The sequence below is a fragment of the Lissotriton vulgaris genome, chromosome 7, assembly GCF_964263255.1.
Source record: "Lissotriton vulgaris chromosome 7, aLisVul1.2, whole genome shotgun sequence".
Lineage (NCBI taxonomy): Eukaryota > Metazoa > Chordata > Amphibia > Caudata > Salamandridae > Lissotriton > Lissotriton vulgaris.
The window spans coordinates 723,938,123-723,951,404 of record NC_141695.1 but is presented as its reverse complement, the minus strand read 5'-3'; the positions used below and the strand labels follow the sequence as shown (position 1 = coordinate 723,951,404).

The following is a 13,282-nucleotide window of genomic DNA, read 5'->3' as shown; positions in this document are numbered from 1 at the left end:
TTAAGAATCTGCAGATCTTGCGAATCCTGCGCAGCTGGAAAAAGCAGGATGATGTGACTGCAGAGATCTGAGGTTTCATAGATAGATCCTCCGAGATGATCACTCCTAGACTTTTCACGGTACTGACTGGGCGAGGGGGGGCGCCAAGGGAAGGTGGCCAGAAGTTATCATCCCAAGGGTTGGTGGGGCTACCCACCAGGACGAATTCCGTTTTGGACGGATTCAACTTGAGTTGGCTATCAGTCATCCAGTCAGAAATAAGTAGCATTGTGGTTTGGATGTTAAGACGGGAGGTGGGGGAAGTGTCCAGAGGAAAAATCAGTTGCAGATCATCTGCATAGTTGTATATGGTGGCTGGGGAGTGACGAAGGGATGCCAGGAGTGGTTGCATATATAAATTAAAGAGAAGCGGGGAAAGGGCTGAGCCTTGGGGGACACCACAGGCGAGGGGGGAGAAAGGGGCGGAGAAAGTGGAGAGGTGGACAGCCTGAGAGCGGCCTTGTAAGAAGGATCGAACCCAATCAAGGGCGAACCCACGGATCCCGGCGTTGTTGACACGGTCGATCAAGATGGTGTGATCGACCGTGTCAAAAGCCGCCGACAGATCTAACAAGACAAGATGCCATACTCCAAACAGCCAGGGTCTCTGCACCTATTAAAATTCTAAACTCCACCATTGCCTTCTTTCCAGACTATACGGCTGAGGTGGCCCGGCGCCGGAAAACCTTTACCGATATAAAAAAAGCTTTGCGGGCCAAAGAGTTACCCTACTCCATGCTTTTTCCGGCAAGACTGAGAGCCGTGTACAATCACAAGGCATGGTTCTTCAAGAACCCCGGAGGCGGCGAGAGACTGGCTGGATAGTTGGAGATGCACTGAGGCCCCGCGACGAACTGGTAGGGGTCAACGCAACTAAAAGACTGCTCAGACGGATCACCAGGCATCACAAGGACATAGTCAGGACCTGTTTGCTGAATCGGGCCTGGAGGAGGGTGCGCCACTGGAGGAATGAGCGCCGGACCTCGTGACCCTTGATCGAACTTTATACGACAAACTGACTGTGTAACCCTTGGTATTCACTCAGTATCAGGCGGACGATGCCACACGGAGCTGGTTGTAAGGTCACAGAGCTACTTACCCCTTGCAAGCAAGTACAATGGGTTGGGTTGGGACTATGCGCTCTGCTAAGTTGGGGTGGCGGGCGGTTTCAGGCCCGTGCAGCAGGGAGGCAGGGAGGGGGGACGGAGGGGGTTGTTTGAATGTTTTTGTTCTTGTAATTTGCGACATAACACGACATGTTCTACACAATACGATGGAGACTGGCTTATTGGTCACAGTGCGCGGCGAGGCCCATCCCCTATTAGACGGCACACAACCACACATGCACTTGAATGGCAGCACAAGAGATGGATACACCTGACAATCCTACGCCGCATCCCTCTCACACATCGACCTTAACAGTGATGACGTGGAACGTCAGGGGACTGGGAGACAGTGTGAAGAGAGGCCTAGTCCTACAATATCTGAAGCGCTGCATGCCAGCAATAGTTCTATTGCAGGAAACACACCTTGTCGGCTCGGCCTTGAAGGCGATGGATAGATGGGGGTATAGGTTCATTGCACATGCAGATTTCTCCTCCGGCTCTAGAGGGACGGGCATACTTATTCGAAAGAACTTTCAAATGGTGTGTCAACAGACTAAAATAGACAATCAGGGACGCTTTGCAGCAGTGACGATACTATGGGAGGGCCAACTGTACAACTTTGTGTCCGTGTACGTCCCTCCTGGGCTGCATGCCACAGCACACACTGCCCTTGCTACTTTTTTCCTTTCATTGCCAGCAGCGACGCTAGTGTTAGGGGGCGACTTTAATGACGTTCTAGATCATTAGATGGATAGACACCCACATACTACAGCGGCACGGGGAGGCGGGCGACTTGCTAGATTATTAGATGCCTTGGGTCTGACGGACTGCTGGCGACATAAACATCCCCACGACAAGCAATATACTTATTACTCGGCGACACACCACTGCTTATCACTTATAGATTACGTTTTAATGTCCGGAGACGGACTGCATGGCCTTGAGGAGGTGGACATCCGCCCCAGGGGAATCTCTGATCACTCTCCGTTGCGACTCACATTCACGACTCATCGCTCCAGTAGAAACCGCGTTTTTCCTAACCATGCGGGTAACCTTCAGAGCGCCCCTTTGAGGAAATCCCTTTCCAGCACTGCTACACCACTTTCAGGAGAATTTGGGCACCGTAGGCTCCCATAGTACCCTATGGGAGGTATATAAAATGGTCATACGTGGGCAGGCGATTGCATCCATAGCTGCTCATAGGCGGACTCAGAATCAAGAACTTAGCGCCCTTGAGTGTGCTCTTAAAGATGCCATCTCTGATCACAAGACCCACCCGTCCCCAGGAGCCGCTCAAACAGTCCGGCTGCGGCAGGTTGAATGGAGGGCGTATCAAAGGGAAAGGGTGCAGACTACAATTCTGCCCTCCCGTCATAGGGTGTATGAGCCGGGTGATAAAGCCGGAAAGATGCTGGCTTGGCTGGACAAAAAAGAAAAAGCAGACAGGGTCCTTGCGCAACTGCAATTGCCTGAGGGAATTTTGACCTCGGACCCCGGAGTTATAGTTGAACGGCTGGCTGACCACTTTGAGACAATTTATGCTCCCCAAGCATCATACACGACAGATGAAGCCTATGACTACATTAAGGATTGACAATCCCCTGCCTCTCACCTGAGGCGGCACTTTTGTTGGAGGCGGACATCACTGTGGAGGAGGTGCGGGAAGCGGCCGACGCGCTGGCGTCCAGCAAGGCTCTGGGACCCAACGGACTCCCAGTGGAACTATACAAGCAAACAGCTTCCATAACGGCCCCCCATTTACTCAGAATGTTCGTGGACAGCCTAAAAGTAGGAGAACTCCCTAAAGATCAATGCCTGGCCACGATCATCCTGATCCACAAACCTGGTAAAGCTCCGGAAGCATGCAGCTCTTACCGTCCCATCTCCTTGCTAAACGCCGAGCCAAAGATCCTTGCCAAACTACTATCACAGCGTTTGGCCCCCCACCTTACCGCCTTGGTACACCCGGACCAGTCCGGCTTTATGCCAAATCGTAACACCTCCCATAACCTGCGCCGTCTACAGGCGGTGCTAGCTCGTCGGGAATACATACAGGAACCGGCAGTACTTCTCTCCCTTGACGCCACCATGGCGTTTGACACCGTGGAATGGCCTTATCTATTCGCGGTGCTTCGTCACATGGGTTTTGGCCCTAAGTTCTGTGCGTGGGTCCGCCTGCTTTATACCGGCATCTGGCTCAGATTGCAGCTAATGGTCACATCTCCAGGGACTTCCCGCTTGGACGTGGGATGAGGCAAGGCTGCCCGTTGTCCCCCTAGTTGTTCACGCTAGTCCTTGAGCCGTTGGCGATTTGGGTTCGGTGGGAACCGTCCATCAAAGGTATCAGATGGTCTCCGTCGTGGGAGGATCGGATATCTCTCTACGCGGATGACATCCTTCTTTATTTGACTTGCCCTAAAAAATCGATCCTAGAATTACTTAATGTTTGCTAGAAGTTCGGGAGAGTCTCGGGATATAGAATTAACTGGGCTAAATCAGTCTTATGCGTCCTTGCTGGTTTCCCGCCCCCACTCCCGGCTGACTGTCCACTGCGCTACACTGACACCCCCTTCAAATATCTGGGAATCCACGTTTCGTCCAACCCAGGCGGGTTCCACGCACTAAATCTGAAACCCCCACTGGAACGATTCAATTGAGACGTAAAGGTGTGGCGGTCCCTCCCGCTCACCCTCCTGGGCAAAGCTGCGTTGTTCAAAATGATGACATTGCCCCGGTTTCTTTACCTCCTTGAGAACACTCCATTCCCGGCCCCCCCCTCCTACTTCAAGGCCATCGCAGCAGCAGTCTCTACTTTGCTGTGGGATCGGAAGTCAGCGAGGATTGCACAATGCAAACTGGTGAAAGACTGGTACGATGGGGGCATAGCGCTCCCTAATATTGAACTGTATTACTGGGCTGCCCATCTCAAGCAAATCAATTATTGGCTCCACGCCCCACAGACAGAACCCGCCTTTATGGCGGACAGGCAGAGTACTGAATCCAGGGGATTGTTGAGAAACCTATATAGTCGTAGCGCCCCAACCGACCTTCTGGGTCCGACCCGTTTACACGGTTCAGCTTTGGTACAAGGCACATAGACATCTTCAGTGCGCGAACATTGTTACACAAATGACACCCCTATGGGACTTGCACAGGCTGGGCTTCATGGACAATAGTAAAGGGTTTCAGGCATGGGACTCCATAGGTATATCTGTGGTGGGGGACCTCTGGAAAAAGAACAACATAGTGGATTTCACTTATCTACAAACCAAACACGATATGGCACAGTCAGAATACTATAGGTACATACAGATATGGCATGCGCTTCTGTCAGTCATTCAGGCGGGAACGAAACTGCAGGAGTCCACCCCTCTAGACGACAGGCTGCTGACAGAACATATGTCCCACAAAGCGACGTCCTACACATACCAGAAACTGGTCAACAACCTCCCTGACATGCTGACCAAACTACGTTTGTCTTGGGTGGGTGATATTGGTGAACTTGATGACTCGGAATGGCAGGAGGCTCTCTCGTCGCCCCGAGAAACTGCAATTCCTTCCAGACTTAAGCTGGTTCAGTTAAAGGTGCTGCACCGCACGTATTACACCAGGACGGTCCTTCACAGAATAGGGAGAGCCTCTCACGAATATTGCCTCCGTGGCTGCGGAGAAAGAGGAACGTTCTTCCATACTATTTGGGACTGTAACCGGGTGGCCATGTACTGGGCAGCGGTAATACGAACCATTTCCCAGACCATAGCTGTCTCCCTGCTGCCCAACCCACGTCGCTGCCTGTTGAACATCTGGGACGCAGAGGACCTGACCCATCGACAGCAGGACTGGGCCATGTTAGGAATGTTGGTGGCAAAACGTAACGTTGCGAGACTGTGGGGTTCTCACGTGCTGCCCACATTGCGAGACTGGTGCAAGGACTTGGATGAAGCAATGGTGGCCGAGAAAGCAGTCTTTATTCATCAGGGGTGCCCTGCAAAGTGGGGACAAATCTGGGGGGCCTGGAACAAATTTAGAGGGGACATATGCGAGCCTCCACGAGTTGACCCAGATGAGTGTCTTTCAGATTAGGAACTGGGTCTGAGTTACATGTGTGCCGAAGGGTAACTCTCCTGTTGTGGTGAACTCCGTCCTACTGATTATTTGCCGTCAGAATGTGGGGGGTGGGTCAGAGGTTGCACTGCCAATGTTTGCTATGTTCTTTACTTGAACATTGTTTTGTCGCTAGGGAAGAATAGAACGTTATTGATTTGTTTTTAATTTAACGTACGGTTTTGTTACAGGGTTAAAGCAAAAATCATAGACCTAAGCCATATCGTATCTTTGCATTGTCTGCATTATGGTACAGCATACTCCCATTCGCCGCCGGACCCCCGGGAGGTTGTAGGCCCTACATTGTGTCGTACTGAAAATGTACAATAAAGGTCTTACAAAAAAAAAAAGATGCAATTTGTCATATTATTAAAGCGCCTCTCCAGAATTCTAAGTGTGCTCTCTTTTGACCGTCATTTTCCCATTTAAATTGTATTTGCTATTGTTCATCATTATTTCAGTGATGCTATAATTCCCCTGATGGCACATGCTGCTTCTGCTAGCTGAGTGGCATACCTGTGTTTTGATTATATTATCAGCAAGCAGGGACCATTTCTACAAGGGGAACTGGCGGATCCTCAATAATTAGACTCGTTCATATGAGTAGTGTTTCTCAATGGATGACCAAGGGATCCTGGTTACAATATCACACTTAATAGTGCATGCTTTTTTCCCACTGTGATTAGTAATGCAGTGAGTTTTTCTTCTCTACAGGTGCATTGGCTCCATCCAGCAATTAAAGAGCAAGTTTGGAAAAGGGTACTTTTTGGAAATCAAAGTCCGTGACCAGCAGCAAGTTGATGCCCTTCATTTGAATATTTTGAAGATCTTCCCTCATGCTGCACGACAAGAGAGGTAAATATATGTTCTAACACTGACAGCATTGTAAATATATATTTGTGTTCAAAACTTGTACACTTCATAGGGATGATTTGGAAACTAGTGGGAAGGTGGACATGTTTATCAATTATGTCTAAGTAGATGGGGAATAATAATGTTTGTGAGGGGACTAAATAGGATTGCTTTGTGAAGATTGATGTCATTACCTACAACACCAGATGAACCTCATTGAACTATACACACCTCAGACGTAATGCAGGCCCCTGGAACCCCTGTAGCACAGGGGACCTCCGTCACTCCTAAAGCCTATGAATATCTGTGAGAGTTTGAAGACTCAAGGGGCCCTCATCATACTTTGTAGGGGAGACCCACAATTTTGCATAACACCACTGACACACCTCACACATCTCATGGGTATAAAGGCTCTCTAATACCCATGCACAAACACAAGGACAACAAATAACACTAACAGAATATCTGAGATGAGTCAAGACATGTGGTTCTTCATGCCTTATGCCACACAAAAGAAAGGAAACTACGAGGTTGTCTCTATCATCACACAATAGTCCAAAACATGAACGTCTTGTTACCACCTCGAACATGAAACCTTACTGCCACATGTCTGCATGCTGACAGTGGCACCATGCAACAATTATACATATGGTGCATATAGTTGTGGAAGCTAAGTCATGTGACAGCCAGGGCATTAAACCCACCCACTTTCATTGATAAAGAGCTTCCCTGGCATCCCTATGTTTAGACATTCAAGGCACAAAACAAAATCTCACCATTCCCTTGCCCAGACTCCAACACAAAACAACTAAATTCATACACAAAGTCACCAGTTCACTTCACACTGCTAAATTACACAGCACAACAAACTCATACTTTCTCTTTCTTCAGCAAACTAAAACACACATTCCAACAAGAACAACACACTGCACCACACACACAGACGTGCAACACAGTACTCCCAATACACTCCCTACCTAACCACACTAACTGGCTAAACCAACATGACCAAGTACGAAGCTGACGAAAGCACTCAATCTGCACCCAGTACAACGCACTCTGAAAACTGCACCAGAAATGTCAGGATGTCTTTCGAACACAATTATGACAGCCTTCAGTAGACCCACACTAAAACATTATTGACAAGATGAAAAAATCCAATACTAGAGAGGTCCAACAATTCAAACATTGACACCAGACCACATTAGCAGGAAGATATCTACTCACTTAGAACACAGAAGAGCTGCATTAACCATCAACTCTTCTCATATAGAAAGACAACTAATCTCAAAGTAAAAATCTGGTGAAACTGTGGCTATCACCCACAACACCATTATACTTCACCACATTTTCACTTCATGTGGTACTTCCCGTTGCTAGAAAACACAAAAATGGCCCCTGGGTCTAAACAACAAAGAGAGTGCTAGAATGTCCCTTTTTCAGGACAGTTTCCCTCACCCACCCGTGGGTGGCATGCTTCATCATCGGGGAACCTCCTCACACTACAAACCTAGTCAAAGTGAGGGCTGCAACCCCCTCACTGAGAGGAAGGAACTCAGGGATGTTTTGATTTGTAAGAAAAAGAGGTTTCCAAAAACCAATAGATACGCGGGGTGTGGTGAGAAAGGGAAGAAGAGAAAATAGTGTAAGTGAGCTAAAACTAACTCTATAGTATGCCAAACAATTTAAATGGGTCATCCAGAGGTCAGGATTAAAAAGTGAAGTTATGACAGGGGGAGATTCAACCTGTCATAGAACTGTTGTAGTCGACATGTTTCAGGCTTTTACCCTCTGTAGAGGTGTAGCGGCTTTCTTCAGGACCAATGTGAAAAGTGAGCTATCCACTCATACCAAATTCAGATGGTGGAAGATATATACATCCAGTGCTTTGGAGTGGGTTGCCCCTTAGGCGTTACTTCCACTGGTAGACATGCTCCCTGAAAAAGACAAAATATTAGGTTTTTGTACACAAATAACTTGTCAAAATGCACTCATAGAGCACATAACTTTTTCATCAAGTGTTTCTCTTCAGGTCTATCAAGAGACCATGAAGTTAATCAATCCTTGAAGTGACTATTTGTGGAAGCAACCTACCCGAATTGTCGGGCAACCTTACAACACCTTGAATCTCTGCACGGAAACTCGAGTTTGCATCAGATTCCTGTGCGGAAACAAAAAATGATGGTAGAAGTGTGACTGTGATACATAGTCATAGAATACACAACATACACAGTTGACTTAAAAATACACATAAAACATGGCTATTCTTGTATACACCAAAAAGTGTGTTGTTATTCCCCAAATATACCTGGTCTAGGACCGTGCTGTTAGACTAAAGCACTTGGTTATGAGTTCATTCTCAAAGGGGTAGCAGTGAGTGAAACTGCAAATATGTAATGTAACGTGCGGCAAACCTTTAAAAATGGTGGTCAAATCCCCACATCAGACTAAGGGCAGACAGGAGAATAGACGGCAGTGCTGCGTATCTGGACCTAAGCAAGAAAAGAACACCCAATAATGGGAGACATGAAATATGCTCGGCCCGAAATGGGAAGATTGCGCATGAACTGGAAAAAACAGCTGTTGAATGCAAAAACAAGTACCTGTTTGGACGGATGCATTGATAACATGCCTCAGAAGGGTAAATGTTGTCTGAGGTGTACTGCCTTTTCACTTCCTTGGTGTAACAAGGCTACACCAACTGGCTAGTGACGTAGTGCATGGCCAGGGAAGACAGACGATCTCTTGCGCCATGGAAAAGCCTTGTCGTCCACAGTAGAGCTAAACTGCAGTGGTATGGAAAATGTAGTGGACACTCCGTATAAAGGCGCATGCCTTCTGGGAAAGGTTGCAAAAGTAAATGCAGGTTCATGACTCAAGAAAACATTGTAACAGTTAAAAACCCGAAAATTCATCAAAAGCTTTGATAAATATTCCTTAGGTAAAAATATTTACAATATCAGACAAACTCGGATATACGTTGAACTGGCAGTGGTGCGAGCAGAACAATGGCAACTTCACAGTATGGTGTGTGCATGTCAAGATGGAGCTTTCCAAAGTTAATCGTGTTGCTGCATCAGGATGTCATGGCAAGCCCGAAGGAACACAACAAGATGAATTCTATTGTGGTGAGAAACGGAAGGTGCCTCTTGTTAATAGACCAAATGGACTTAGATATGGAAAGAGTTGAAACAAATACACTCCATCAGTGGAGATATTAGGCAACTCTGATCTGACAGTGTTATAAGCCTAGCAAGATGGATTGAAAAATGGTTGAGGCATCGCGTTTTAACAGCCGTTGTATTGGAGCAGGACGGTCCGATGGGGAAGTCGCGTTCCTCGGGTGGAAACCTTGGATAAAGATTGGAATACCATGTTCACATTAGGCCGGTTGTATGGGGAAGCCGCGTTCCACGGCTACAAGCTTTAAATAAGATTAGTACAGTTTTTGTTACTTACACCAACAGAGTTTCAGACCAATCCCCTGAAGAAGGGCCGATGGGGTCTGAAATGCATTGAGCGGTTCTTTCAAAACATTGACTTTGTGATGTTAAGCCAGTAAATATACAAAAGAAACTGATTTGTGATTCGAACAAATTAAACATGCATATGTTATAAGGACATTTATTGATGTTTGAACAATTTATTGTATGGTCATTGTTATTTCATATGTTGAAGGACAACAGTTTGAGAGATTAAAGTTTGTTTGAAAACTTTACAATTGTTTGTAATAGGCAATAGTGCACAGAGGCCAGGATGAAAAACTTGAACCTGAATGTTGGTGGTTGGAAATGTGCCATTGGTTGGTGATAAGGCGGATTGGGGAAACTCCAAAGTCCCGAAGGCCACCATTGTTGCTGTTGGTTGTGGGTGGGGTATTGCCTCGCCATCTACCTTGACCTATCCTCTGCATCGTCGGTCTTGATGTCTTGTCGGTCTCTGTCTCTGAGGCACTGGACCACGGGGTTGAGTTCATGTAGAGCATTCGGACCCTGATGTAGACTATCCCGAGTCATGGCCTCAACCTTGTTGGTTAAATTCTGGTAGTTTATAGTCATCTGAAGTGTTGGGGTAGACTTTTTGTAACAACAATTGTGCCAAGTCTTTTTTAATTTCTTGATTTTAGATGCAAGGAGGTTCTCTTTATGGTCCTTATTTGTTTTGTTTCTTTCACCCATATTCTTTTTGAAGAGAGTGGCTGATATGGTAGTCTTTAATTGTTCCTCAAGGAGATTGGATCTCAACTAAAACTGAATCTGCAATCCGCTTTGCTGTACTGATAATTAAAATAAGCCAGTCCCTGATGCAGCACCATGTGATCAAGTACCAATCTTACTAAAATTATTAGTGTAGGAGAGTAGGGTTTGCTTCCTATGGTTACCCCCACTTTTTGCTGTGTTTCACTGGTATTTTGACTTTAGTCTGGCTGTTTCCCTGCTAATCAGGACCACAGCCTAGCTGTTCTCTCTTTAAATTGATTGCATGTACTTTAGGTACACACCATATTGGTTACTGAGTTACTTTGTGAGCCCCTAGTACATGGTACCTTAGGTACCAAGGGCATAGGTACCCCAGAGGCCTACCAGGGGCTGAAGCATGTATTATGCCACCCCTGGGAAGCCTTCCGAAATGGCACCACAGGCCTGCAGTTGCAGCCTGGGTAAGGTGGTGTAAGCACCCCTTACTTGGATATAGTATACCTACATCCACCATATCAAACAGACACTTATTAACCTATAAGACACTCCTATGGCAGGCCTTGACAATCCTGAAGGCAGAGGGCTTGGTTTTGTGTGAGAGGGTGCTGAGCCCCTTTGCAGCTTTCGGAATCCCTTCCTTATAGCTGTTCTGTGATATGGCCATACCATATACTCTTAAGTGCATTGTAATCCTCGCGGTTAATGCTAACTTTGGTTTGGCTTAATCAAAACATGTTGTGTTTGGTGTCAAACACTTTGGAATACTACCGGGGGTAGCATTCCACCCTTCAAGAGGGAGAAGACATGTACACACTTACTTTCCCGGTAAGAGTTTAAAAGAGCCTCAGCATCACAAAAAGGATGCTGCAGCCACAGACACGAGTCTGACCGCCTGCTGATGGACGAAACTCTGGCAGGGGAGGCCTTGACAATAGGTTTCCTGCCACAGGGAGGTGTAAACACCTCCTAGACAGGCTTCAGTGTATTGGGGCTAGCGGGGTGCATTCAGAGAATGCTTTTCAGACAGTGCTGGGGGCACACTTAGTGTCCCTGTGCATACCCCAGTTCAAACCGGTTGCAGGGGCACCCTGCTCTGGCACAAAACTGGATAAAGGGAAAGGGGTGTAACCACCCCTCTCCCCTGACCCTCCCATGGGTGGTTCCCCAGAGTATGTCCAACCCCTTTCTTGAGTATAAGTAAAGGACCCCTGGCAACAGGACTTTAGATTATACCTGGCTAAAACTCATGCTGAATCCTGGAACTTCAACACACTATATCGACTAGAAGACTGAAGAATCTCCCTTGGGGTCAAGGAGTGACTCCCCTGTTCAAACAGGCACCAAAGAAGCATCTTGCCGGTCTACCTTTCCAAAGCTCCTGCCGGACTCTGAAGTATTTGCGACTCAGAAAATGGACTTCCAGACTCCTCAGAGGCCGACATGAGATCCCAGCAAAGCTGAGACCTGCAGCCCTCACGAGTGATGTGGAACCAGAACTCCTGGACACCGTGCACATTTGCTAGTGCATCAACGTCCTGAAATTTCCTGGTGTTGTGCATTGGGCTACTTGTAGTCCAAGCCCCGAGCACCATCTGCACCCAAGATTGTGGGTCTACACTTCATGAGTGTTCCGTGAGCCCGCTTCTAGCATTTCTGCTTGAGGCCCCTTTGCGATCCCTGGTCCGTCGACTGGTGGGCCCCCATGAAGGTAACTCTTCTTTTCCTTGGGCTTCCCTGGTTGATCCAGACGTGCCCGGACTCCCCATTGAGTGGTGAGTCCCTCAGACCTTGCTGGCCTGCACCGAAGCCAATCTCTGCTTTCTGCGTGGGTTGCTGTTGCCAAGGCTTGTTGTGTCCAATCCGGAAACCGACACCACAGCACTCGACATCCTTTGTGGGACAGCTCGAATCCAGTACCTGGTCATCGTCAACGCCTCCTGGTCCTCATGGCTGAAGACTCAAGCTTCACCTTCTTCACCTGAAATCACCCAAAATCGGTGGGCATCCGCTCATTGCCTGCCTGGTCACTGGCAAGTGACCCAGACTCTGTGCCCTCTGCTTTCAGGTTCTTCACATCTCCGACCCACCCTTGGATCCACCCGGACACTTTCCACTTCGACGCCAGCAGCACTTTGCAGCAGATCGCCATTGAAATCGGCGACTAAGCCGGACACGAAAAGACACCTATGCACCCGGCTTCCCTGGGTGAGGTAACTCAAGTACTCCGGTGCTGCCATGGGTGTTGACTCTAGAACCTCCTAGTTCTAAAGGGGTTTGCTCCAAGTCCTCTTCCAAGTGTCCTTAATCTTTAAAATTCCAACCGCAACTTTCCCCATCGAAGTTATTGGTGATTCGCTGCTGTGTTTAGACACTGCATGCATCCCTCGTGGGTCCCCTGTGCCACTACCTTGGATGGTTCCTGGTGGCCCCAGCAGTTCTTAAGGCTCTAGGCCTTGTCTCTATGTCAGTCGTGGTTCTTATACCACTTTCTTAATATACGGTTTGGTAGGCCCCTAGGGCTCAACGTATATTGTGCTAATTTACTGTGTGCTAATAAGTTTACTGAATGTACTTTTGCCTCTAGCCTCATAAAGAGACTAGAGGGATGTGTTTAGAATAAATACATATATTGTATATATATAACTCGCGTGGTTCTCCTTTCATTTGGTCATTTATGAGATATAGACCGGTAAAACAAGCAGCTTTACATCCCTTCAAGACTTAGCCTGAAGGCTGCTCTCCAAAGCTACCGATAGGATAGCTTTCTATACAGGTTGCCTTTAAACCTACCATCAATAAGGGTCATTTGGACTGGTGCGAGGTGCCCACTAGAATAGTGGACAGCATAAGCCAGATCAACTTTTCATAGAGGGTATGTGTGTGCATCCTTTTGAGAATGATTCGTTAAGTCCAGTCATCTGATTGTGTGATGGTCTGGAATGTTGGTGTATGTAGTAAACTAGGAGCATTTAGAATGCCTTG

General features: G+C 47.4%; 1 protein-coding gene across 1 annotated transcript in view; it reads left to right on the top strand.

Annotated features, from left to right (window-relative positions):
• LOC147702336 (ATP-binding cassette sub-family A member 10-like) overlaps positions 1 to 13,282 on the top strand; it is a 1,673,715-nt gene that overhangs the window by 1,545,103 nt on the left and 115,330 nt on the right. Inside the window, exon 36 of the mRNA XM_086930968.1 lies at positions 5,964 to 6,104. Coding sequence (XP_086787094.1) covers positions 5,964 to 6,104 — 141 coding nt within the window. The remainder of the gene's footprint in view (positions 1 to 5,963; positions 6,105 to 13,282) is intronic.